General features: G+C 36.4%; 1 protein-coding gene across 6 annotated transcripts in view; it reads left to right on the top strand.

The window, feature by feature from the left end:
• Nucleotides 1-25,756, top strand: part of PIBF1 (progesterone immunomodulatory binding factor 1) — a 112,198-nt gene that overhangs the window by 1,253 nt on the left and 85,189 nt on the right. For all 6 annotated transcript variants that reach the window (XM_017828613.1, XM_017828612.1, XM_017828616.1 and 3 more), the window contains 7 exons: nucleotides 422-725; nucleotides 1,535-1,635; nucleotides 3,869-4,067; nucleotides 8,164-8,283; nucleotides 16,211-16,344; nucleotides 18,384-18,492; nucleotides 21,949-22,130. In XM_017828613.1, the coding sequence (XP_017684102.1) occupies nucleotides 474-725; nucleotides 1,535-1,635; nucleotides 3,869-4,067; nucleotides 8,164-8,283; nucleotides 16,211-16,344; nucleotides 18,384-18,492; nucleotides 21,949-22,130 (1,097 nt within the window). In that variant the 5' untranslated portion in view covers nucleotides 422-473. The remainder of the gene's footprint in view (nucleotides 1-421; nucleotides 726-1,534; nucleotides 1,636-3,868; nucleotides 4,068-8,163; nucleotides 8,284-16,210; nucleotides 16,345-18,383; nucleotides 18,493-21,948; nucleotides 22,131-25,756) is intronic.

The raw sequence follows: 25,756 nt of genomic DNA, 5'->3' as shown, positions 1-25,756 counted from the left end.
GATCTTTTCCAAAATAAGTGATTCCGTGATCAAAGTATTCCTCTACCTTTTTATCCAGAAAGTCTGGTTATGCCTCTTACGGGATGTTCTCTGATGTAGTATATGTCTCGTGGGTCTCCTGAGTTTTTGGTGCATGCACTTCTGACAGCTTACACATCTCTATTTATCATACTAGTAAGCTAGATTCACACTGGTATTTAACTTACTGTGGTCAAAACCCTTGTTAATAGCTGTTTAGCAAGAGAGTCCTTAGGCAACTGCCCTCTTCAGAGCTTGTCAGTATGTTTTTGAAAATGTGAAAAAAAAATAAATAGCAATACTGAGGAGCATTACTTGATTAGTGGTCTAGTTTAACTGGTTAATTTTTCATAACGACATAATGCCTTTCGTTTGTTTTGATTCTTGCTGTTAACTCTTCAAGGGGCTCATCTCAAAGTAGAGCTTAAAAACAGCTTCGCAAATAGTGGAAGAAAATGTCGCAAGAAAGCTCTAAGGAAACCAAGAAAGTAAACATTTCTAGCTCCTTGGAATCTGAAGATATTAGCTTAGAAACCACAATGCCGACTGATGATGTTTCTTCCTCTGAAGAGAAAGAAGGTACTGTAAAAATCACTAAGCAGCTGATTGAACGGAAGGAGTTGCTCCATAACCTTCAACTGCTTAAAATAGAATTATCTCAAAGAAACTTGATGATTGACAACTTGAAAGTGGAATATTTGACCAAGGTAAGGAGTGTTTCTCCTTTCATTATATAATCTTTTGTTGGTTTTGGTGCTTTTAGAGTACGGTAGAAACTTCTGTTCTGAAAAAATTTCTTTGAATTGCATAATGGAAGCCTGCTTAGGTGGTTTGGTGATTTTCTTTGGGTTTCGTTTGGGTTCTTTAACGAGAAAAAAAGGAAACAAAGATATGGGAAACTTAGCTGACTTGTCCAAGTCATTATAAATATATGAGGTGTGATCTAATTAGTTCTCCCTTTTCTAAATACAAAGGAAAAACTGATGTTAGCAGCTTAATAGAGCTTTGACCATGAACTTGTGGAATTCTAGAAAAAGTGATCTAAATACAATTTAATGATCTGTTAATAAAGATGTGTCTAGAATATACCAACATGCTAATAGTAGATTGTGTTGTGCCCAGCTTCCTCTAAGATGCATGAAATTAAGAAAGGCATAAAAGCTTTGCCACATTTACATGCAGTTCATTTTTACAAGCTACTGTATACTAACTGTGGCAATCATTGGCTTGCTGCTCTGAGTTTAAACCTAATTTGAAAGTCATTGTACAAGTAGATATTTGGTTGAAAAAGACCTAATTAAGAACTAAGTCTTTTTTAATTTTTATTTCATTGGGACAAAATCTGTATCGTATTCAATGAAGCCTTAGCATATTTAGAGGTTTTGTTAGACAGTCATTGTTGCACTTCCCACAACATTGGGTTCTTCACTTTTTTCTGTCAAGTTGTTCTTTTTTCGTAAAATATTTTTTAAAAATTACTAAGGTAACTTTTCTTCATTTTATACTTTGTATTTAGATCGAGGAGCTAGAAGAGAAGCTTAATGATGCAGTCCATCAAAAGCAGCTGTTGTCTTTACGACTGGATAGTCAGTTGGCATTACAGCAGGAAGATGCTAGGTATGATGGAAGTAAAATTAAGAACTTCATCTTTTACTGTCCATTAATGAATTTAAATTTGTATAAATAAGTTATTAATGGAAGCAGATAATTATTAATTGCAGGGGTAGGATTTCTTTTTCAGATTATATTAGTATTTTCATTCTAAATATGTAATGTGCATATTTAACTTACATATAAGTAAATTTGAATTCAACTCTCACTAGCTGAAGTTTGCGGTTTTGGTTTTATTGTTGCCTTGATTCAACATTTAATAGGAAAGAGGAATAAAAATGTTCTTAAAACCAATAAAGAGCAAAAGGAGTAGGCAGAGGAAGCAGAATTTTCATCAGTTTAAACTGAATTTTTAATAACTGTAATGTAGATGACTTGGGAAAGGTAAGGGAATAATGTTTAGCATTTCCAGTCAAGATTGCAGATTTGTCAGAAATGCTTGCAGTTGATGATGTAGAAACTCACTTTCTAGCCTAGTTTTCTGAAATATTTTTAGTTAATCTGTAGCTGAAAAATAGACTGGCTAGAAGGCTTCTCCAAACTGCTTTGTCAATTAAATGTTTTAGAACACCTGTGAAGGAAGAGCATTATTTACATAGTCTCATGTTACAGTAAAGGATGCACCAGCTTACAAATGTGGCTAATTCAAAATCCCATTCTGTAGTAAGGCTAGAACAGATTTAGGGATGTGAAGCCAGACCTGAGATTAGTTACAGCAGAGTTTTTCAGCTAAGAGCAGCTGTTTGTGTCAGAAAAACATCTGTCACTCTGTATGCTTAGTTCCACCACAGTGGAATATTTTTATGTTGGCCATACTTGAGTTATCTCGAGTACTCAGTAAAAATGTCCTGATATGCGAACTGTTATTAATAGGCGTAAAAAAGTTGAACTACTTTCCTTTCCCCAGTCTTTCCATTAGTTTTCTTGACAGTCTTTTACTTCAGTTTTCATCCCCATTTAGTAGAATTGTGCACATTAAAGAGTACGTCCTCGTGTGACTGCTTTGCTCAGACTTTCTGTTGTCTTTTTTAAACCAGCGGGGCAGATGTCACCTTGTAGCATTAGCTAGTATTTTGTATATTACTTCTTAAATAGTGCAGGAATGACTGTGTTGTAAAAAATTATTTCATTTGGATATGTTTTCAAGAGTTATAGCTAAAAAAAGTAGGTTATAGCTCCAAAAAAGTAGGTCAGTCATCTTTGATTTGAAGGTTGTGTGGAGACCTCATAGCAACTGTTCAGTATCTGAAGGGGGCCTACAGAGAAGCCAGAGAGGGACTCCTTGTCAAGAACTGTTGTAATAGGACAAAGAGTAAGGGGTAGAAATTGAAAGAAGGGAAATTTAGGTTAGATATTAGGAAGAAATTATTTACAGTGAGGGTGGTGAGACATTGGAACAGGTTGCCCAGGGAGGTTGTGGATGCCCCAATTCTGGCAGTGTTCAAAGAGAGATTGGGTGGGGCTCTGAGCAACATGGTCTAGTGGGAGGTGTCACTGCCCATGACAGGGGAGATTGGGACTTGGATGACCTTTAAAAGTCCATTCCAACCCCTTAACATTCTATGATTCTATGATTTGAATAAAATAAACTAAACACTTTGAAACATCATTAAGTGATGTGCAGTTTCTCTTGCTGTATAATACCTTGTCACTGGTGATAATAGTAGTGGTGGTGTTTTAAGGCTGGAAGTAAGGTTACTTGTTTTAATGTAATGGTGTTTGGGTGTTTGTTGGTTGGTTTTTTTAAAAGGACCCTGACTTTTCATGTTACACTTGTTAGAAAATGAAGGGTTGTGTGTGAAATAGGCCATGAGCATCCATGTGCTGAAACTTGATAAAACACAAGTTGAAGTTACTATTGCTTTATTTGGTGATATAGTAGTTCCTTGGGGATTTTGTGGAAATATTTTCTGCTTTTTCGTGTTTTAACCTTTTGATTGGTAAATTAAGATTTATTTATAAATTCAAGTCAGCATATGTGGAGATTGTCACTTCTCAGATTCAGCTTTGTATTGTCAGTGACTATAAGGTTCCTGTTTTTTTATATATGCTGTGTCTGATACGTTAATGTAACCATGGTGGTATACACTCTTGTGCTAGTTAACTAATCTGTGTAAATTTTCCCTTTTGCAAAATGAACACAACTCACTCCTTTGCCAGGGTATTCGAAGCTTTGTCACTTGTGTTACTCACTACTTAATGTCTTCTTTTTTCAAATGTTTTCAAATCAATCATGAAGAAAACATCAGGCTCTAATGAAACAAGAAATGGAAACTGTTTTATTGAGACAGAAGCAGCTGGAGGAAACAAATCATCAGTTGAGGGAGAGGGCTGGAAATATCCGTCATAGCTTGAGAGATTTGGAATTAACAGATGATTGCTATGAGAAGCTAAAGTCTCTTCCTGAAGATCAGCTTTCTATCTCTGAATATGTTTCTGTGAGTATTTTGCTTTGTATTAGTTTAAAATATAGGCTGTATCCTTGCTGCAAGTAGGTGAGCAGGCATATAGGTGCTTGGCTGCTGGGTGGGGTTAACCCACCACAAGCTGTAAATTAATTTATTTTTTTTTTTTTAGAATTAAAGGGATGTTCATGGAGTAGAAGCCAGTCTATAATCCTAGAATTCTTATTCATCCCCAGCTAGAAATGAAGGACCTTCAGAGGAAGATGTGCTTCTGGATTGGTCTTTTACGACTGCATTCTAGTAAAGAGGGGAATCTCAGCCCGATGTTTTAAAAAGAACCTTACCTTTCTCTCACACTTTCCATCTGGCCTTTTCCTATTTGACCAAACACAGGAGACAGTGTACCTTAAATTGTCATTCTTATCTAAAGGATGATCTTGCAAAAGTCTCTTTTAAGAAGTTCCAAAACTTGGACTTTTGAAAGGAGCAGGAAGGGCTTGGGCCCTTCTGCATTATTACCCTCTAGATGTCTACTGTACCTACTGCCCTCTACAGAAGTATTTGAGGGGTGTTTGTTGATTCCCGCACCACGATGGTTGAAAAAGCAATATTTTTAACAGAAGTGGAAATCTGCGTCAACTTGCTTGAAATTGGCGTGCAGGAAGTTCGGAACTTCGGGAGCTGATTGACAGTCAGTACAAAAGACTATGTAGCCAGGCAGGACAGATACCAGGAGTTAGTAACCTTGTCAGCTGCTCTAAGTGAAGCTGTCACAGCACAATTAGGGTGCTTAGATTGTGAGTAGAAAGGGGGGTCTCAAAAAGATATGAAGTGGGAGAGATGAGTAGCAGCCACCCTCTACCCTTAACTTACCTTTCTTTTCCTTTTGTGTTCAATGAGTAAATGCTACTTATGTCTGTGCCAAAAACTCTACTACTTATGTGCTCAGTGAAGCCCCTTTCTTCTTAACATGTCACTTTTTTCTTTTGAAGAAGTGACTTTTTTTGGCTGATTTTATTTTTTTTTTCCCCCCCCGGAGAAGGCATTCTAAAGATGTGGTAAAATGCTGTTTGCTGCTGCTTCTCTTAGCAAGAGGATTAGTGTGAACCTGAAAGTATCAGTTAAGCTTGGTGGTTGTTTATCTTTACTTTGAATTATTCAGCTGATGCAGATGCTGGGTAGCTACAAAACTGTTTTGCTTATCCTGTCTGTACATCCATTTGGCTTCTGACAGCTAGGTAAATGATGTTGAAAGGAATGTTGTTTTCTGCTTTGCTTGCCTAAGGAAGAATTTTCTATTTTTCAGGCATTTAAAATTTCTGGCTCCAGACTAACAGCATAGTCTACTGATATTAGGGTAAAATTTTCCTTGGCAAGAAAGGGTCCTGCTTAGACAATTTGAGCAAGAAATTTTCAGACATTTTTTTTTTTAATCAGTTATAAAATACTGCCTTACAATCTTCAGGATAGAAGTAAACATGTATACAATGCTTAGACTTTGTTTGAAACCTGGTATAATGGACAAACAGCAGGAAGAGCTTAAATGGAGATTTTGTATATAAAGATATTTCAAGTTTAAAATACTGGAATTAAAGCAAACGTGAGATGTTTTTTACTGTTTTTCCACAAAAGGATGGAGTAATGACATGTTAGAATGAGGACTAGGTAATATTTAATGATGACAACTGAAAAATTGTTTTAAGCATCTTTCTCTGAAAACCATGCTTTTCTGTTTTTTTAACTTAAAAGTAAAAATTCAGATTTTTTAAACTTTTTTTTTACCACTTAAAAGAGTGATTTTTTTAGAAACAGTTTATGCAAAATTTTTTAATACTTCAGGCCATTAAGTATTTTGGCTGCCAAGCACCAGTTCAGTTTGTTCAGTAAAGTGAACCTCTTGCGTAGTCTGTCATTAAAAAAAATTAAAAATTGCAGCAAGTTGTTTAAAAACGGTATCTGCAAATTCTGTTTGATCTTATTTTAATTGCTGTGTCTTTCAGTTGTATCATTTTGCTAACTACAGCTCAGTTGCTGTTTGTCTAAGAAGGCAGTTAACTGATCCAACTGCTTTCACATAACTTCATTTAACAGAAGCCAACTTTTTCATCCTCTGCACCCACCCATTTTTAGGTTAATTCTAGTTTTCCATAAAACGTGGTGGGCACATGCAAAGAGTTTTTTAAAAATTGCCTGGAAAATAGTAACTCTTTGCTTATAGCACATTGATATAAACCTGTAATTTCTAAGATATGTTTTGGAAATCCCATTTCCAGTAATTTCTTTCTGTTCTATTGAGTTGGCAAGAGGCAATGCGTGCTTTGACTGTTGAGTTACATGAATGTTTATTGGTCATCAAACTAGCTAAATAACAGTAACACTTGAATTTCTGCTACAACCTCACCCTTATCTGCTGCATTCATTTGCACTTTCTTGTTACCATGTAATTATCTTTTCTTGGGAGGGCTGTGCAAATACATTTATTCTTGATACCTGTATCATATGATATCTTGGTTTCTACTGGGAAATCTGTTTTAAGGTGGTTGTGGTTTGAGAAGTAAATGTGGTATGATAGCATAAGTTAGGTTTCCTAGGGAAATTGCAATAAAAATACAAGAGCTTACCGGAAAAGCAAGTGTGAAAAAAACACAATGATTTAAATGGTTACCAATTAGTGATAATCAAGGTTATTTTTTTGTGTTAAGAATGACCAATTGAATCATCAGATGCTACAGTTAAAACTACAAATACTCATTTTCCAGTCATGTTGCACACTTACCTTATTGTATAAAGCAAACTACATCTATGTTTACATGACAAATTTCCATGGCTTCTGTGTTTTTAGAATTGTATGCTGTCAATTATACGAAATACACCTGAAACTTTCCTTTGTCTTCTGCTACTTACAGGTACCAAAACCGAGACCTGTCTTCCTTCTGCATGGAAGTGTAGTACACATTGCTATTGAATGGTCACTTTAGTTGTGCTTTCTTGCTTGTATTCTTTAATCATATATAAAACAAAGCATTAGTGATGGAGGGTATGCAGTAGCTTTTGCATGAAAACAGTGCCTAATTATCTATTCTTTCCACCATCCCCCAAAACCAATATTTTAAGGTATTAAGTTATAACCTTAATACCTTAAGGTATTAAGGTATTGAGAGTAATAACCTCTGTGTATGTGTGGGGGTTGTATCCCAAAAAAGCTTTCTTTTTTGTTTTGTCTCTTTTTGCTTTTTACTACTGTATTTTCTAGTCTTTTTTTCTTGGTCAGTAGAAATGTTCTGAAAAAGTTTTATGGATGTGCAACTTAATATGCCTATTACTAAAGTGGGGGAAGAGAGCGGAGTATGTGTTGCAGATTTTAATTTATTTTTAATCCTTTTACAAGGATTTTTTGGTCTTAATTTAGCAGAGTCGAGTCTTTCAGAGGCCTAGTTGCCTGATGCAGCTGAATCCATATAACAAGATATTACTGCTGAAGGTGTGTATGTGGGGGGGGTGTCACAGTTCTTCCTGGTTATGTGCTGTTCCTGCTTTCCTGCACTGGCTCATTTTTCTTGGTGCAAATTCAGCACACTGAACTGGCAGAAAACAAAAATTAATCCCTCACCATTTCTACACACCTCATAAAAATTTATGTTTGCTTGGGGGAAGTTAGCAAGTTAAGTTAGTTATTGCTAAATAGGTTTTTGGTTTGTTTGGGTTTGTTTTTTACTCTTTTTACACTGTTAATCAAATAGGCTCTAGGCTTGGCACAAATAAGTGCATGGGGCCATGTGGTTTATTAGCAACCTTTTTTTTTTTATTTTTTAATTTGGGAAGGCTGACTTGGACCTGCCTTAGTTGAACAGCAATGTAATCTTTACCTTTATTCTTCTCTTTTGTTCAGTGCCAAACATATTTTGACTTTTTTCTTAGCTGATGCTGTCAAAGGTTGAAGAAAGATGCTGGTTTTGCTGTAACGTTTCCTTCACCACATCCCAACTCCCCAGCCAGGTTTCTGTCGTGCTCTAGAAATAACTCGGTGAATTATTGCCGTAAAACGTTGAGCTGATTTGTTTTTAGGATTATAGTTTTGCAATTGCAATTTTGTTAGTCTCAATTTTGAATATATATCTTGTTCTTCTAGGTCCGATTTTATGAAGTAGTCCATTCCTTAAGAAAAGAGCTAAGTGATCTACAGATGAAGAAGGGGAGTCTAACAGAAGAACTAAGTGGGTACAAATCCCAGCTGAAGTCTCTGACAGAGGTCTGTACTTTTGAGTTATCTTAGTTAAGAAACTGTGTAAATATGTATATTGTGAAAACCTCATTCTCCAAATCATTATTCATGTATAAGATGTAGAAGCTTTTATTCTTATATAAAAATTACTGGGGGGAGAAGAGGGCAGAGAGGGAGGGAGGGAGGGAAAGGAGAAACATGGTATGTACATTTCTGTATAATAGCTAATTTTATGCCATGGCTACCCTGCAAGATGTACTCATGAGACTGTTCAGGGTACTCTCTTACCAGCTGTCTGGTGCTTTCTGAGGGCAAGGTTCAAGGTGGGGAAGCTGAGACAGGAGATCCACCCAGCAGCAGGTGAAGACACCATGATGTTTCAGTGTATAGTTTTTGAGATGTGATGTCTTGATAGTAATTTGCTTCACCTTTTATATTAATGATATAAAAACGGATTTTCAATAATTCTTTGTGGTTGCATTTCCTTTGCTATGCTTTTCAACTTTTTATATTTTAATTTTCCTATTTATTTCTGTACTAAAGAGAAAGATAGTTTGATTTCAAGTAAAGGCTAAACACCAGAAGTAGAGAAACAAATTATATAAATATATTTAATTTTTATTTTCAAAGAGCAAAGGAGTTGAAACAGTATAAGAATAATGTTGTTTTTAAGGTATTTATAGTATTTTTAGCATGTATATAGCCAGGATAATTTGTGTTTTAGCTTAGTTCCACATAAATGTGGAGTTGGGATAACATAGTTTTAGGTATCCATAGTATATTTATCAAAGTCTTGGCTATCAGGGACTTTAAATGCCACTGTCATTTTACTACTTCTGAGAATATTTTTTTATTTATTGCCTTTTTCTGCCTCTGAAATTTACTTACGGAATAATCAAGTGTATGAGGAATTATTTACATAAGATTATCTTGTGAAATTATTTTCATTTCTCTTTTTGATTGAATTAGAAAAAGTAGTCAATAAAATGTGTGCATTTATGTGGTTCAGCATTATTTTGTAATATCTCTGGTCATAACTGAGATTAAATTAATCCTGTTCATTTTGTCTTACATAAGCATTTTTCTTCATTGTACATTTAATATGCTCTGATTTAATAAAATTATTCAGAAGGATTTAGCCTTCTGAGATTTGACTGACATCTATATTAATTTTTGCTGAAGCAAATTAACAAGACAGTAGATAACAATAATTAAAGTTGTGCTAGAAACAATTTTCTCGGTACATTGACCTTTAATACAGAAACTTCCAGTTTTGTTCTTTTTACACCACATGGTGGCAGTATCCACCTTTCCCATTTATCTGTTTTTCCAAGTTTTAAGTGTGCTGTGCTTTGCTTTTATCTCTGCAAAAGAAGCACTAAAATGTTGCCTATGTTGAACTGAGGTGCTTCTTTAAATGCCTATACTCTATTTACATGCTTAAAGTGAGAGGCAATTAGTAAAAATCAATAACTCTCTAGGAAAAAAAATCAGGGAAGAGATCCAGATGTTGAAATGTCACAAAATTCTCAGGTTTCAGATAAGATCACTTACTACAGTTCTTCAATAGGTACAAAAAGCCACCAAATCTTTATCCTGTATGTTACACATAGCAATGGTGTGGTTTGGGTATTTAATGAAAAGTGACCTGATATGAGGTATTTTTAAGAGCCTCTGTAGTTTGATTCTGGCAAGTTCAGATTTGACCCTGTGACTTGGTAAGTGTCACTGTAACAAGGTACCTCAGGCTGTTACAGATATTAAGTGAAGAGGAGCATCATCGATATGTGAAGGTTCTTTAGAATCTGTAATGTACTTGGTACACTGAAGCTGGCATGCCTACCATCTCTTGTAGTTTATGAAGTGATTTCAAGGGGTACTGCTGGGGTAACTTATTTATTTGAGCTCCTTCAGTAAGGTCAAATGTTATTGGAAGGAAGTTTATCAGTAGGAAATAAAATTTTGTTAATAGCCTTACCTAAGATCTTATACTCTTCTTTACTGGAAGTGTTTTTTGGGGTTTTTTTTGGTATTTCAATCATCCTTTTTTCCCAAGTATGTGAAACATGGTTGCTTAAGTTTCTTGCCTGTCATTTAATAAATTATACTCTTTGAAACCTTCTTCTGAGTTTCCATTCCTTAAATTTTAAGTTTTCTCCAACCACTGCAATATTTTTGTTTTCTACATGGCTTATCAACAAAGTGTCTGTTCTGAGTTTAAAGCTTCTTTAGGAAACTAATAATACAGACATTTGAAATACAAAATCATTGAAGTTAAGACAATTGTTTTTTTGGTTTTTTTCTTTGTGAGAATAAACCACTTCCTACAATAAGCATTCCTTTTTTTTTCTACTGTTGCAGATAATTAAGACTCTTCCTAATGAGTTTCAACATGGGGTTTTTCCCTCTTTGTGGAACAAGGAAAGAACAAAAAATATGTTTACCCCAAATCTTTCTATTAACTACTAATGGCTTAGGGAAGGGGGATTTTGCTGGCTTTTCTGGTTGTTCATGGCTGACTGTCTAGGTCTAAGTTCTATGCATGTAAATATTCACCCAGAAATAAGGTTATGAGGTATATGAGAGAATTAGTTCTAGGCTCATAGGAAAGTCTATCTAGCCAACAAAGAATTGAAAAAGTTTGAAGGAAATTTCAAACTTACATGTTGAGACAACTCTAGAAAAGTTTAAATGTGAAATGAATTCATCAGACAACCATTGCCTGACATCAGTTATGGGTTTTTGTGACAGGATAGCTGCATTCCTTTAATTTGGTCGAGGGAGATGAGCTATAATTTTAGTCTTCTTGTTTCATAGTGTGAATGTAAGAGACTTAATTTATTTTGTTTTCTCTATCATGAGCCTTTATATACTGTTTTGTGAGAAAATAAAGCAGACCAGTTTTATTCTCTGAATGCTGTTATGATGAGCCAGTATTCTGGCTCAGTATTAGTTATATAAAATCAGGTATTCAAACCCATTAAATCTTTTTTTGCTACATGGTGCTATTTTTTAATTTTTTTTTTTTCCTGGAGGGTGGAAGGGAACCATACCAAACAGAAACCAATCATACTTGGTTTCGGCATGGCCTGACCTTGTGAGTACAGTGGCCTGATATTGTGGCCTCTCAGCCAACTGAGCTTATAAGCAGCTGTACCAGATAGGAAGCTTGATTCTGTAAAAACTGAATTGTCATTGTAGCCTTCTGGAAACTAATCTTCTAAGACTTGACAAATCCACTTGTTCTTTATCTCTAGGCAATTCATTAATTCGTTTGTATTAGAAAAACTTTTATTTCTGACTTTAGGGCACGAAACACATCTTCTGAATGTTTGTCACCTTTATTTGTACTCAAGGTGTATGAAAATATATTTTGTTTGTTCAGAAGGGGCAGGAGGTCCTAAGTGTGTGTTAGCCTCTGTTAGCACTCATTTAGTTCTTAGTGTGCTGAAAAGTGAGACCACTAAAACTCTTGACTTTGTGAATTTCTCTTGTTGACTGTGTGTAGCTGCTCTTAGCGCTTAATCAAAGGCTGCTGAATCTGTAACACAGCCCCAGCAGGGCAAGGAGCTGCTTCTACAGGAGCTGCTTCTAACAACTTGTAGCAGAAAATAGCGTGTGAATACTGGTTTCTAGCACTGGAACATAGTCTGATAAACACAGCTAGTGTCAAGAGATATTTGTTGCCACTTTCTGTTTTTAAAGTGGTAAGTATAAGTGGTTCTGCTGAACAGCTGCTAAGTTAATGGCTCTCTATGCACAATTGTTGCATCTGGTTCTAGGTACAGCAGCCACAGACCAGGAGGAGGCAGTGGAACTGGTAAAATGATGCTCTTGTATTGTAATGCTGACTGACTTGTTACTCAATGTGTAGTACAGGCTCGTTTTAGTCCTCCTTTTACAGTGCTTAGTACTTCAAGTTTAAGTAATGTTGGCACCACCACCTTTGGAGGTACAGATAGAAAAGGAAGTCCAGCTCTAGGGGTGTATTACCAGGAGCTTCCCCGAAACAAAACCAGCTTCTGATGTGTGTGTTCCCATGCAGAACATCAGTTTACTATTTTCAGAGTTGTTTGCTTCCAAAGTGGTCAGAACCTTCCCTCAAACAGATGTAATTTACTACTCATGAGTTGCTCTCAAGACTGCGAGAGAGTCTGGGAAGGAAACCTTGCTTTTCTTTATAGCTTTAGAAGATTAAGTATTGCTTTCTTCTTCTGGCTAGGAGTTTCTTGGCAGTTTTTTCCTGGAATTTGGTCTCGATACAGGTTTATCAGGGCTTCCTTTCCTCAGTTATTTTTTCTGTAAAGTTGTCTTCAGGACTTGCAATAAAATTTATAGTATGACAGTATCTAAAACCTATGGTAAGCCTAAAGAGAAAGCTGGTTATGTGTAGGACAAAGATCTCTTCTAAGGCTTTGTCTCTGAATCAGGATTAGTAGCTGTCAAGTTTTGCTAGACATAACTAACAGTTTGCTCTCTGATAATATTTTCCAGCTGGAGGAAAAGCCCATCTATAGTCTTCAAAGAATAAACTAAGCTTTTGCACTCAAAGGATCAGTTGGCACTAGATGTATCTGAATGTTAGAAAACTGCGGCTGTTCTTGGTACTCCAGAAGGACTGTAATCTCTCAGATTTCTCCTGAAGTTTGCATATATGTAAAGACTGCAGTCTAGAACACTTCCCCAGTCCCCTGACACCACTTCTTTCAAGCAGTGCCTTGATTACTTGGTTTTCATAACTCTCTCTAGAAAGGACAGATGAGGGCCTCAGTCTTAGATGAAATACATGCTTTTTTTTCCTCCCATTCATTGTTCTTAATATTGTTCTGGAAAAAAAGCTGCAAAGAAGATCCTCTACCAGTAATTATGAGCTTGAGGAAGCAGTTTAACATTTCCAAGACTCAAGGAAATGATTTATCTATGAAAGTTCCCTTTTCTGTCCAATATCTTTCTAACTCTTTCGATACATAGCTGTAGCTCATATTGACTGCTAGCTGTTCAGAAGTACCAAATGGTTTAATTATACTACTCTGTAATGCAGTGATCTCAAGGATCCTTTTCACCTGAGAATATTTCACTGGAGATTCTAGTAAGCTCAGATCTAGAGAAAGAGAGCTTTTTTCCCCCCTACTTTCTTTTGCTATAGAACCACTTAGGCCAAAGCTTTTCTTTCTTACTTTCCTTGTCAAGTTTCTCTATTTTGGAGTAGCTCAACATTTTTGTTTCTAATTTTTGTGGGCAGATAGTAACCCCTCTACAATTCTTGGCAGATTACCAATTTCAAATCAATGTACTAGAGATGTCTTATTCATCCAATTATGTATAGCTTCTTCCTGACATTGGAGCAGTTGTATTCCAATAAATAATGTATTTACCAATAGTTTTTGAATGCAGACTGTGTAAACAATTAAAGCGAAATGTCATCTTTACCAAGGAGCAACACCTCATCCAAGTAACTTGAAGGAATTGGTTTTCACATCACAATCATACAGTAGCTTTGTATTTGTCTAGGGCCTTTAGGTACCTTAGTATGTGAACAAAATGCTGGCTGTGTAAGTGATTCTTCAAAGATAAAGATCTTTTTAAAAAAGCTTTTTAAAAGCAGGATCACTTTCTTCCACAGGGCTATCTATAGACAGTGTGAAGAAGTCATGCTACTTCTGCTTGATTGGCTGGTTAATCTTTTCCCTGCATTTCTGCTTATCTTCTTATCCCTGAAGGCTTTTTGAAAGATCAGCTAATCCCTACCATGTATTAGGTGTCACTAACTTTGTTCAAAAAATATGTCACCTAGTTTTTGTACTTGCAATTGAGGTAGATGTTCATTTTGGTGACTGCTGTAAACTGCTATTCGTTCCAGATTGAGGATAACAGTGAAGCTCAATATCATTAAACTGAGGTCTGCCATTAGGTCTTTAGTTTCTCTACCAGTTTGGGTTTTAAGTGGTGCAGATCATTAGTTTGGAATCTTGCTTGAAGCATCCATGTGTTGACAGTGTTTATAAACCAAATTGAAGCACTTCTTGGTAGGGACTGGTTCACATGCTCTCACAGGTAGAAAGTACCTGTACTGGTTAATACTGGTTCTCTTAAACAGCTCTGTCAAGAATTTCTTTGGGCAATGTTTGCCTATCTGTCTCACAGAGGACAGGTTTGGTTTTTTGTTTGTTTTAACCATCTCGTCAGTCTGAGTTGCTGCTCTCTGCAGTAGCAAAGAATTCTTAAGAAACTGAAGAAAAGCCATGTGGTGTTGGGATTATTATTGCAGTCACATTCAGTGTGAGGAAGTACTGTTTGTCCTTTAATTATTTTGATGTTTGTGGGCTTACTTAGGTTATTTTTATTTACTGGTATTTGCAGGACCTCATTCCTGTACTTGAAAGGGCTCTGTGTCTTGATTCTTTTATAAGCCCCTTTTTTACTTCAGCAGGACAAAACTGCTCATCAAGACTTTCAAGCTAGCTCTTGAAGATAAATTGAAAGATAAAGCTGTTCCATTGCAGATATCTTAAAATCAGTTTAGGATATATGGACATTGTTAAAAACTAAATTAACTTCATTACATGCAAAGCAAACCTTATTCTTCCTAAGCACAGGCAGCCTGATTGTATGTCTTTAAGATGTATTGCTATGGAAGTCCAGAAGCTTGTGTATCTGCTACCTGGATTTATGCATACCATACAGATTGTTTTTGTGTTAGCCTATTTACAGCCTAGAACGACTATTAGCTTTGTCATGTTTCTTCATGTGATTAAAATACTACTTCGACACCTTAAAATTAGGTAGATGAAAAACAGTGACCTGTGCAGTATAATTAGTGTTTCTTCAGGAATTATATTAAATCTTTAAAAAACAAACATAACAAACCCACATACTTAAGGTATATCTTAGTATCACTTTTCAAAAGCAGAATTTAACTTCCTTTCCCTGACGTTACCATATTGTTACATGACATTAATAACTGATTTGTTAAATAAGATTCAAACCTAAGTTTGTGGCTGAGGTATTAGAAGGAACTAATTTTGTAGATATTTAACCGTTCTGTTAATTGGTGCTTTAAAGCTGTTTATGAAAAATTTGTCCAGAGATTACCCAATTTAATTTTATAATTTAGGTAGTTGTCTTCTAGCTGCCAGATGTGTAATACTGTGGGAGCTTCAGTAGCCCACTCAGTGAAGAGTGTATGAATTCTGGCTTGATATTAGCAGCAGTATAACACAGGATATCCACAAAAGAATTTTATTCTAAACTTAATCTTTCCATTTGCACTTAAATGTTAAGTGCCCTTACAGACGTTTCCTATTGCAAGGTGAGTCATGTTTGCACTGCACAGCAGGGTGGTAACACCATTATGTTACGGATTTGAAACTCTGACTAACTTGTGGACAACAGCTCTTAAAAATGTCTGACAGAGACTTTACTGTTACATTTTTATAAATAATGGCATGTTAATTGATTTAAGAAGAAAGTGTTCTATAGTGGTAATTTGCTGAATGCATATCTGTTAATTAGGGTAAACATAAAAATAAGCCATATACGTACCAGTATATGTTAGGATGATTTTTTACAGAGAGAGTAATCAGACATTGGAATGGGCTGCCCAGGGAAGTGGTGGATTCACCATCCCTGGAGGCTTTTAAGATGAGACTGGATGTGGCACTTAGTGTTGTGATCTAGTAACCACAGCAGTGTTGGATCAAGAGTTGGACTTTATGATCTCAGAGGTCTTTTCCAACACGGTTGATTCTATGATTCTGTTTATAATTAGATAAAAATAAGTTGAGTATCGATATCACTGGTTACTTTGCAAAGTGTACTAAATTTCCAAATACTGAGACAAATGAAAATACTCCCATGTAAATATTCATAAGAGATCTTCACAAAACTTAGTTTGTAATTGCTTTAAGTAAATAGCAGTGTAGCTGTGATCATTTCAAAATGTCTTACTTTCTAGAGCTATGAAGATGAGAGGAAGAGTCGGTCAGAGCTTGAGGTTAGATGCCAGCGTTTAACACTGGAACTGGCTGATACCAAGCAGATGATTCAGCAAGGTGATTACAGACAAGAGAACTATGATAAAGTAAAATCGTAAGTATCTCTATAATTCAAGTGTTAAAATAACATACAAATATTAATAGATAAACATCAACCTTGATTGACTAGAGATTTTAATTTTATTTTTGACTTGCGCACACCACAGATATTTTTCCTTTCCTCAGTCCACTAATGGTTCAGTTATCTCCTGTAGTATATTGCAGACATAAAATGAACAACATTTTGAAAACTGATGCATCAAATTATCTTCATAAAAGTTTATATTTTGAGATTTACTGTGTTTTCAGAAGAGCCTAGCAGTCTCTTTGCAACTAAGGAAGTGGGAGCTGTTGATGCCAAGCATCTTGGAACAAGTACTCTTTTTTTTCCTAGTTTAAGAGCAGAGTTCTAACAAAAGGCTCTACTCTGTGGTGCCTACAGAGTGAATTAAGAGGGTAAGACCTTGGGAATTAATATTTACAATTTAAGATGTTCTTACAGTCATAAATTTGAAAGGGCTGTTATGAGGAGTCTTTGTCAGACAATCTTAGGATTACCTTAGTGGATTGGTTTAACTGCAGGAAGTTCCAGCATGTTTCTTTTTGAAAATACAGATTTTACAGTTCTAGCCAAGGTTTTGAATGTCCATCTTGCAAAAAACAATTGCAAAATAGTGAAAATGGACTTCTTATAAATACGCTCATAGACATATACTTCTCAGTCCAGCTCCCAGAAGGCTTTTTTAGTGTGTTTGCAAGTACAAGAAATATCGCCTTTGGCACATTTGTTGGGAAATGGATTCAAAAATGGGGATTATAAATAGAAAACACCCTGCCAGCTCCTTAGTTGTTCATACAGAATGAACTCAGGCAGAGTTACTGACAAAAATGACTTTGCCACTAAGTCATTTGAAGGAGAGTATGTCTTCTGGATTCACAGCTCTTCTGGTTTGCAGCTATATGTACTAAGACAACCTTGGAATCTACCTGGCAGCTTGTTACAAATAGGATGGACTGATCCTATGGCTTGCTTCCTATGTGCAACTGCATCTTAATAAGTGGATTGTAATAACGTTCATGTGAATGGCCCCAGTGTTTAGTAGTGTGCATTTAAAATAGTCTTGAGTTGAGAAAAGCATGAATGAACGTGCCAAAACTATATATGAGAGAGTAGGTTGCATTCATCTGTGTAGGCACAGATGAAGGGGAGGAGAGAGCGCTGTTGGCATGACTGTATGAGGGAGGATATTTGGGAACACTTCAGGAGTTAATCACTTCCAGGTTTGTTTCTGCCTTTAAAAAATGCTATGTCAGATCTTCTAGTTCTGCTGCCCTACAAGTTATCTCAGTTTTAAAGCTATGCTATACTTAATATAAATTTGGTTAGCTTTTTTCCGAACTGCAAGCTCATACTGGCTCATTCATTTCCCTGTTCTGACAGGGTTAGAGTGGAGACACAAAGATGCTTCTTTGTGCATATGGAAAGCACTCTTGTTCAGGAACACTAACATAATTTTTGCAGCTGTGTCATGTATATTTTAAACATGAGTAGTACAACCCTCTCTAGTATCAAGGGACTGTATACAAAGGAGAACAGCAACTGAGTACAAGGATATATTTCTTTCTGTTTGATTAGAAAGATGGGAATGAACTTTCTTCACTTTTTCATCGGGCTTCAATATCTGCAAAAGATTCAAGAGAATATAATGGAAAATAACATCAAAAGCTTGGTAAAGCTAAAGCTATGGATAAGGGTACTTGCAGTTCATTGCTAAGAGGGGAGCCCGAAGTTACACTAAAGAAGAATAATCAGAGGAGGATGAAATAATTTAGGATGGGAATTGAAGATTATTGTAATAGAACTTTCTTTGTTTCTAAGTATTTAAATAATCCTAAATTGTTTCATATAGTAAGGTACTGTTCTAGGTGTTAATAACTGAAAAAGTAAGATTAACTGAAAAAGTAAGATTATCAGTAACTGCCCTATGGAAGAAGTCAGTGTCACAAACTGAAATAAGGTTGAGAAATTACAAATGCACAGGAATCTTGTTCATTACACTTGATGCATCTAGTATTTTCACTTTGTTTTAACAGTGAACGTGATGTATTCGAGCATGAATTATCAGAACTCAGAAGAAAATATGAAATATTAGAGGTGTCATACAAAGCACAAGCTAAAGAAAGAAATGACTTAGCAAAAGAGGTAAATATAAAGTTCTTACTTTAGTAATTGTGTATTTCTTCACCTCAGGAATTTGATTCTTTGTCTAATCAAGTCTGTCAGGATTGTGGAATAATTTAATTAGAATGGTCCTCAGGAAACCAGCTGCTCCAACCTTCCCATGCAATGCAGAAAAAAATTAGGTCAGGTTGCTTAAGGCTGTCATGGTTTCAGAGCCCCAAAAATCTAATTCCCTAGTCCAAGCCCCCTCTCACATCTCAACCCAATGTGAGATGGGTTTTCCAGACAACCACACGAGACTCAAAATGGGGAAAAGGGAATATATATTATAATGACTGTACAAATAAATACTACAATACATTATATACAATCTTAGCTATCTCTACCGTGACATAAGTATTTACAATGGATCAAATCTCTTCTCCCCTCCAAATAAAAGTCCAGGAGGGAAGAAGGAAAGATCCCTTTTCCACTTTCAGAGCAGCAATATCTCTAAGGCAGCAGGCTTTCTTCTTCTCATGGTTGCAGCAGCTGTGACTGGATCTCTGCCAGTACTCATGAGGGGTATCCAAGCCCTCGTGGCCCATCGTCTTCAAGCGAGGGTCTTCTCTTCCGTGGACTGCATAGCAGGGACAAAACTCGCTTCACCACGGTCATATCATGGGGTGTAAGACCCCCATGAAGGTCCCTTCCTTTCCCTGATTCACCCCTGAGTCAGAACATCTCGGACAGCTTTCAGTTGGAAGCCTTTACCTCAAGAGTTCTACCAGAGCTCCTGTACTCTGTCTCAAGCAGCGGGGGGGGCCAAGGTCACCCTCCGCATTCTTCTCGGAGCTTTCCAGCTCCTCTCTGTAGTGCATCCTGCACTTCACCCCTCCCTTCTAGGAGGTGAGGGGTCTCCAAGGAGTTTGGGGGGTTTTTTTGGTTTCAGTTCTTACACCAACTCTGTCTCTGTACAGCTAGTTCTGCTTTCTCTGCTACTGCTGGCTCTTGTTCTCGGCTCTCTCAGACAACTCTGTGTCTTCTTTGGTTGCATGCTGTTTGCTACTTTCTTTTGGCTCTCAGCCACGGTTTCTCCGGTCAGTGCTGGTCTGCCGCTGCTTTCAGTATCTCTTGCTGCTGCTCACGGTGGAGAAACATCTCCTGTCTTATACCTACAGATACATAGTCCAGCTTAACACTGTTCCAAGTCCCTGCAGCCCCAGCCCCACCTCGGGGGGGGCCAGAGCCCCCTAGGGAGCTCCTGCCCTCACTCCTCATGGCTTTCACAACATGGCTACTTCTTCTACCACCAAACTACAACTACCTTCTCTTCCATTCTGAGTGTGGTATGTTTATATTTAGCAGAAGCGCTCATTGGGTAAAACTTCAAAACTCCAAGGGTCACCACCCCCTGGGGTTTTACCATTTTATAATTGCAGGGGGAAAAACTGTTTCCCCCACCACAAAGGCTTTGTCAAGTTTTTAGTATCTCCAAAGATGGAGATTGCACAGCCTTTTGGATAATCTCTTCCAGTATTTGTTTGCTTTCTTTGTGCAAATATTTGTAAAAGCTAATCAGAGTTGTTGCAGCTTTTTTCTGTTGCATCTTGTCCTGTCACTATGTACTGCCAAGAGTCTGGATTTTTCTATGCATTCCACTTGGATAAGTGAAGATAACAATAGGATTTTCCTTGACCAGATTTCTCTTCTAAAGGCTGAAAAAAGCTACAGACATTTCTCTCAACCCCTTTTGCATCGTGTGCTGCAGTCCACGACTATCTTGATAGAGCTCTTCTGGTCTCTGCCAGAGAATAAATGCCTCTTCAGGTGCAGAGGGGTTCTTATCTTTGTTAGAATTCCAGTGAGTTGTGAGCCAGATAGGTCAGTCATTTTACTCAAATCTCAGCCATTACCATTCTGGTAACACTAGTTTTGCACAGGAGAATACGTTTCTGCTTCTCCAAGGGCATTCCAAGAGGCAGAGGCCTGTTAGATCCAAAGAAATGCCCCTTGCTGCTTCTCCATTCAATAATTCATTCATCCAAGAGTCACAAATTGTGTGCAGTGATGGACATGTATGATAACTTTTGGGTCAAGGGACTCAAAAAGAAACGTATGTAGAGAATGTTTCCAAGTTCACTGCCTTGATCTATAGGATTTGCGATGGTTTATACCAGTACAAGCTTCCGTTACTCAGTATGCACTTTCACTATTTCTGCATCAAATTGTTCATAGGGAGGATTGCCTCACTGAACCTCCAGGATGAATTTTTCGCCTTAAGTAAGCTAATTAGGATAGAATCATCCAGAACTATTAGCATTGCTAAGGGATTTTCCCCTTCCTGTCTTGTAGGTGTAACTTTGCAACAGCTTTTCAGGAGGGAGAATAGACTTTTACTGAATCCCAAGAAAGAAAGAAACCTTTTCAGTTTATATCATCGACTGATTATCAGATGGTTTTTAGCTCAGTGCAACTTGAATACAAAACTAAGACTATTTTTAAGCTGTGATTTTGTACAGAAATTATTCCAGGAAACACCAAAAGAAATAGAGGAAATAATGGATTAGCTGTTCTGAAATAATTTATGAATTTATTTTTTAATATCATTTGAAAGGCACTGCATGAGAAGGTTGTTCTTGTCTTCTGCACTGGTTCAGGGAAGAATAATATGGAGGATTTTTGTGTGTTAACACTTTAGCAGCTGAGTACATGTAACAGATTCCTCCTGAAAGTATCCAGGAGAGATTGCATTCCTTAGTGTCTCTGTATAACAATATTACATATAAAATAGTGGCTATAATTTCCACTTCAAAGATGCTACTGCTCTGCCTAATTTTACAGGTAGACATAGAGATTGTCAGAAACATTAGGGAAAAAAATGAGTTTCTACTAGAAAATACCTTTTATATTCTAATCTTTGATATAAATCTGAAGGCTTTGTTAGACTGTTTATTCCTCAGTGTTCTATCACTGTTAGAGGACATCAAAAGGCAAGTTTGTTCTCTCCATATAACAGTGGCCAAAAAAGTATTGTTGTGTACATCAAGTTTGTATGTACACATCAAATACTGTAGTATAGCAAAAACAATGGCTTTTTTAATTAACTTCATACTAAATTAATATGAGAGTGAATAAAAGTAGCACTAATCTCCTGGAAGGTCCTGCTGGTTTTTGTGTATACTGATGTAGCATCACAAGTCCTGTATTGGAGGAGCATCCAGTTGTAAGTGTCTGACAGAGTATTTGTTCCAGGGGGGGACTAATTATAGGAGCAGTAACTGCTTTCTTTCTTCATGCAGTAATCCAGGATGTCTGTTCACTGTGTATATATATATATATATATATATATATATATATAACCTGTTACTTGGAGAGAGAGCACAGTTATGTTTTTCTCACAGAAGAGAGTTAAAATGAAATTGCAAATATGTGTACATAGGTTAAATACTTACCTTGAAGTTCATGTTAAAGTGTTCTTTTTAATACCTTTTATAGCTGGCAACCATACAACAATCCCTCAACTTGTTGCAAAAAGATAAAGATTATCTTAATCGCCAGAACATGGAGCTTAGTGTTCGCTGTGCACATGAAGAAGATCGTCTTGAAAGGCTTCAGATTCAGCTAGAGGATGCCAAAAAAGCTAGGGAAGAAATGTATGAAAAATACGTTACATCCAGGCAAGTTATTGTGTGTTCACTTTTATCTGTAGACAAGTTATTTAATTGTTTTCCCTTGTTTCTTGCACAAATCCTGTTTCATTAATTTTATTTTTCAGAAAGCAAGTCCATATATATTTAACTAGAAGCAGAAACAGTTTTCTTGGGTCTTAATGTGTATCGGGAAAATTTTTTTAAACCTTTGATATAAGACCATAGTAGTGAAGATGTCAGCATTGAAAGTTTATGGCAATTAATCTCGTAGGTTTACACAGAAATTCAGAAAGGTAACTGTAGTTAATTACAAAAGAGACTAAAACTCTTTAAAGTGCATATGTTACATATTTGGCCTCCCACCACCACAAATTACCTTTATTAAAAGCAGGAGTATTTGATAGACAATCTAAATTATTATTGCAGAATAAAATATACAGTTGTCACAAATGTTAAATATAGTATGTTTTGTATCAGCTACTAGAGCTATCAGTCTTTCATATCTTGAGCTTGAATATAGATTCCCTAAGTGTAGCCTTGGGAAACAGATCTATCATTGTACGCTAGCCACTGCTGAATAGCATCAAATCTCTATGCTCTTTGCGCAGAGATGGGATGGGATGTCGAACAGGAAACATTACACTACTCAGCTACATGTCTTGCTACATATGTAATGCTGTACTACAAAATTTCGTAGAATCGTAGTTGGAAGGGACCCATAAGGAATACTGAATCTAACTCTCTGCTCCTTGCAGGACTACCAATACTAAATCATATGACTAAGAGCATCATCCAATTCAAGGTTATCTAGTTCATGTTATTTCCCTACAGCTAGATGCCAAAAGATACTGTTTCAATGTATATCCCAAAATTACATCAAATGTTTGCCTATATGCACTGCATTAATGAAAATAAACCTATTTTTTGGTTAGTAATGTCCTTAAAAGGATGCCTGTGGATTGAATGATTAAGCTAAGAGTATGAGGTAGGTTCATCTTCTCTTCAGCCTCTTCCTTGTGTTTGAATTAAGAAGGTGGAACTGAAAATAGCATCTGTAAATCTTGTGTCCTTGTATAACTAACATGCAGTGTGCTAATTTGACTCTCCTGTAATACAGCTAAAATACAAAGTGTTATTTAAGGGAAAGAAGGCCACTGGATTGAAATGATCAGCTATGAGTTCTAGCCCATATCAGAACTGTTTTAAATACTACTTTTCCTTTCAATGCAGTTACTTCAAGCTTTTTAATTTGTTTTGCTTGTTTATGTCTCAGAACTATGTTCACATGGAACTTCTACATTTTAAATAAATTTTTAAGTTATACTTTTAAATGGTGTTTTAAAAAGTCATATACATCTGAGCAGTCTTCCTCTAGAATCCTACTTATTTGACAAATAAGTTAGAGAGGTACAAAAGTAGACAAGAAAAAAGTATACCACCTAATGGATATTCTACAGTCCTCAGTGGTTTCTGGAGGTGACACCAGTTTGGGTAATAAACTTCTATTTGCTACATTTTGAAGAATCTGAAGCTTTTTAATGCTTTCTTCACATCTGGATCTCTTTGAGCTGCTGTAATTCAGGAATGAAGATGCATAAAACAAACCCAGGTGTTTATTTTCAGAAATAAAGAGTAAGTCACCTTCTGGTCGCTGTCAGAACTGCCGGCATTGGGGTACTGCAATTAGAAAATTACAGACTTCAGGAAACATGAGGCATTAACCTGCCAAATTTTTAAAGAGACATATTTCGAAATAGGTTGAGATTGTGGCATGACAAATCACCTGCAGCTTATAGTTACAGTTCTTAGGAATCTATGTGTAAGCACAGACCAACAAAAATTATTTCCCTTTATATATGTAATCTTAAAACACAGTTCATATTTGCATTGCAATACTCAGATCATGTTTAGTTTACTCACAATATAAATCCTTATTAGTAATAGCCCTGGAAAGAAGCTCATTAAAGGTCTGCAACCTCAAGAAGACACAACAATTTGATGAGGCAAACCATTTCTAAAGACTGTAACAACAGGTCAGGAATAAAAATTAGAAAGGGACTTTTTGCAAGGGCATGTAGTGATAGAACAAGGGAGAATGACTTCAAACTGACAGTAGGTTTAGATTAGATATTAGGAAGAAATTTTTCATTGTGAGTGTAGTGAGGCACTGAAATAGGCTTCCCAGAGAGGTTGTGGATGCCCCATTCCTGGAGGTGTTCAAGGCCAGGTTGGTCCAGTGAAAGGTGTCCGTGCCCATGACACGGGGCTTGGAACTAGATGATCTTTAGGGTCCATTTCAATCCAAATCATTCTGTCATGGTTCTCTTATTCTTAATGATGATCCTTTGCTTAGGCAGCAACTCATTTGATGTTGATTTAAAGGCATTGACAGGGCAGTCAAGCTATGTAATCAGAACATGCGCTTTACTATACTATGGGTTTATTTTAGTCCTCATAAAGATAAGCATCACTTTGAACTGTCTTATGGTGACATCACTGTGGATGTTCATGACTTTTCCAGATACTTCTAATTTTTTCAGTGAACCTTCCTGATTTTTAGCTGTCTTGCCATGGGAGGGAAGGTGTAATTTCTGCAATGTCAGAAATTTTTTTTTGGCAAGTAGTAATGGTAATAGCAAATTGTCTAAGTACCAAGAAAATGGTAATGCTCATTGATCCTGCACATAAGAATTGTATCCTTATGTTCTGATTGTCAACATTCTTTTCTTTGCTTTTTTCTTCATATTGAGCCATATAACACATAAAGAACACAAAGTTTCTAATGGGGGGACCCTTGCATTCCAATACAGCATATTTTTTGGTTCAGTTTTGGTTTGGTTCTTTTTTTTTCCTGATAAACCTCTTAATTGTGTCCAAGATCTTCATACATTATTTGCTGAAGTGCAGCACAATTGAGGAAGGAGAGGAGAAAAATTTACTTTTACCTTCAAGGGTGAGCTGAAATTCAGGGTCTCAATAAGAAGAAAACAGGAAAACCTGACAGCAAGCTTTCTGACATTTCAATATTTTGGGGCTTTTGGTTAATGTGAAGGAGTTTTTGGCTAGCTCAAGTACAGATTTCTGAAAACTGTTGACTGTCACACAACTGGAAATCAGAAGAAATCTGAGACCTTTTGTGGTTGTAAATGCACATTTCTTCATAATATGCTTTTTTTTCCAAACCTGTAATTTCTATCAGTTGCTTCATTGCTGATTGATTATTCTTGAACATTAATTAGATGCTATAAAATTTTGACATTCCTTAGCTGTTAAATACTTACAACATAAACCTTTTTTTGTAGTTTTGTAGGAGAGATTCTTTATGGGATTCCCTACAATCTGTCATGTGTTTCCAAAGTTACAAAATATGTCAATATTTCTCTGAAATTAAATTCTTTGTCCTGGTATCCTCTGATATCTGTTGCTTTAAAATTTTCTTATGTATTTTAAATAATTTACATGCCACATTAACAGTATAAATTCCCAAATCGTGGGGGTTTTTGACTTCACAAATCTCTGCATGTAATCTTCAATGTTTCTTGTAATGTTTTTGCCCCCATATGAGGTGCCCATCATCCCCACATCACCATTGGCCAATCAGAGCTCAAATCAGTCCAACAGTTTAATTACCTTGGTAGCCTCATCTCCTCAGA

This window comes from Lepidothrix coronata, unplaced genomic scaffold (genome assembly GCF_001604755.1).
Source record: "Lepidothrix coronata isolate B3197 unplaced genomic scaffold, Lepidothrix_coronata-1.0 Scaffold150, whole genome shotgun sequence".
Taxonomy (NCBI): Eukaryota; Metazoa; Chordata; class Aves; order Passeriformes; family Pipridae; genus Lepidothrix; species Lepidothrix coronata.
Note: the sequence above shows the minus strand (reverse complement) of the source record. Positions and strands in the feature narration are given on the sequence as shown.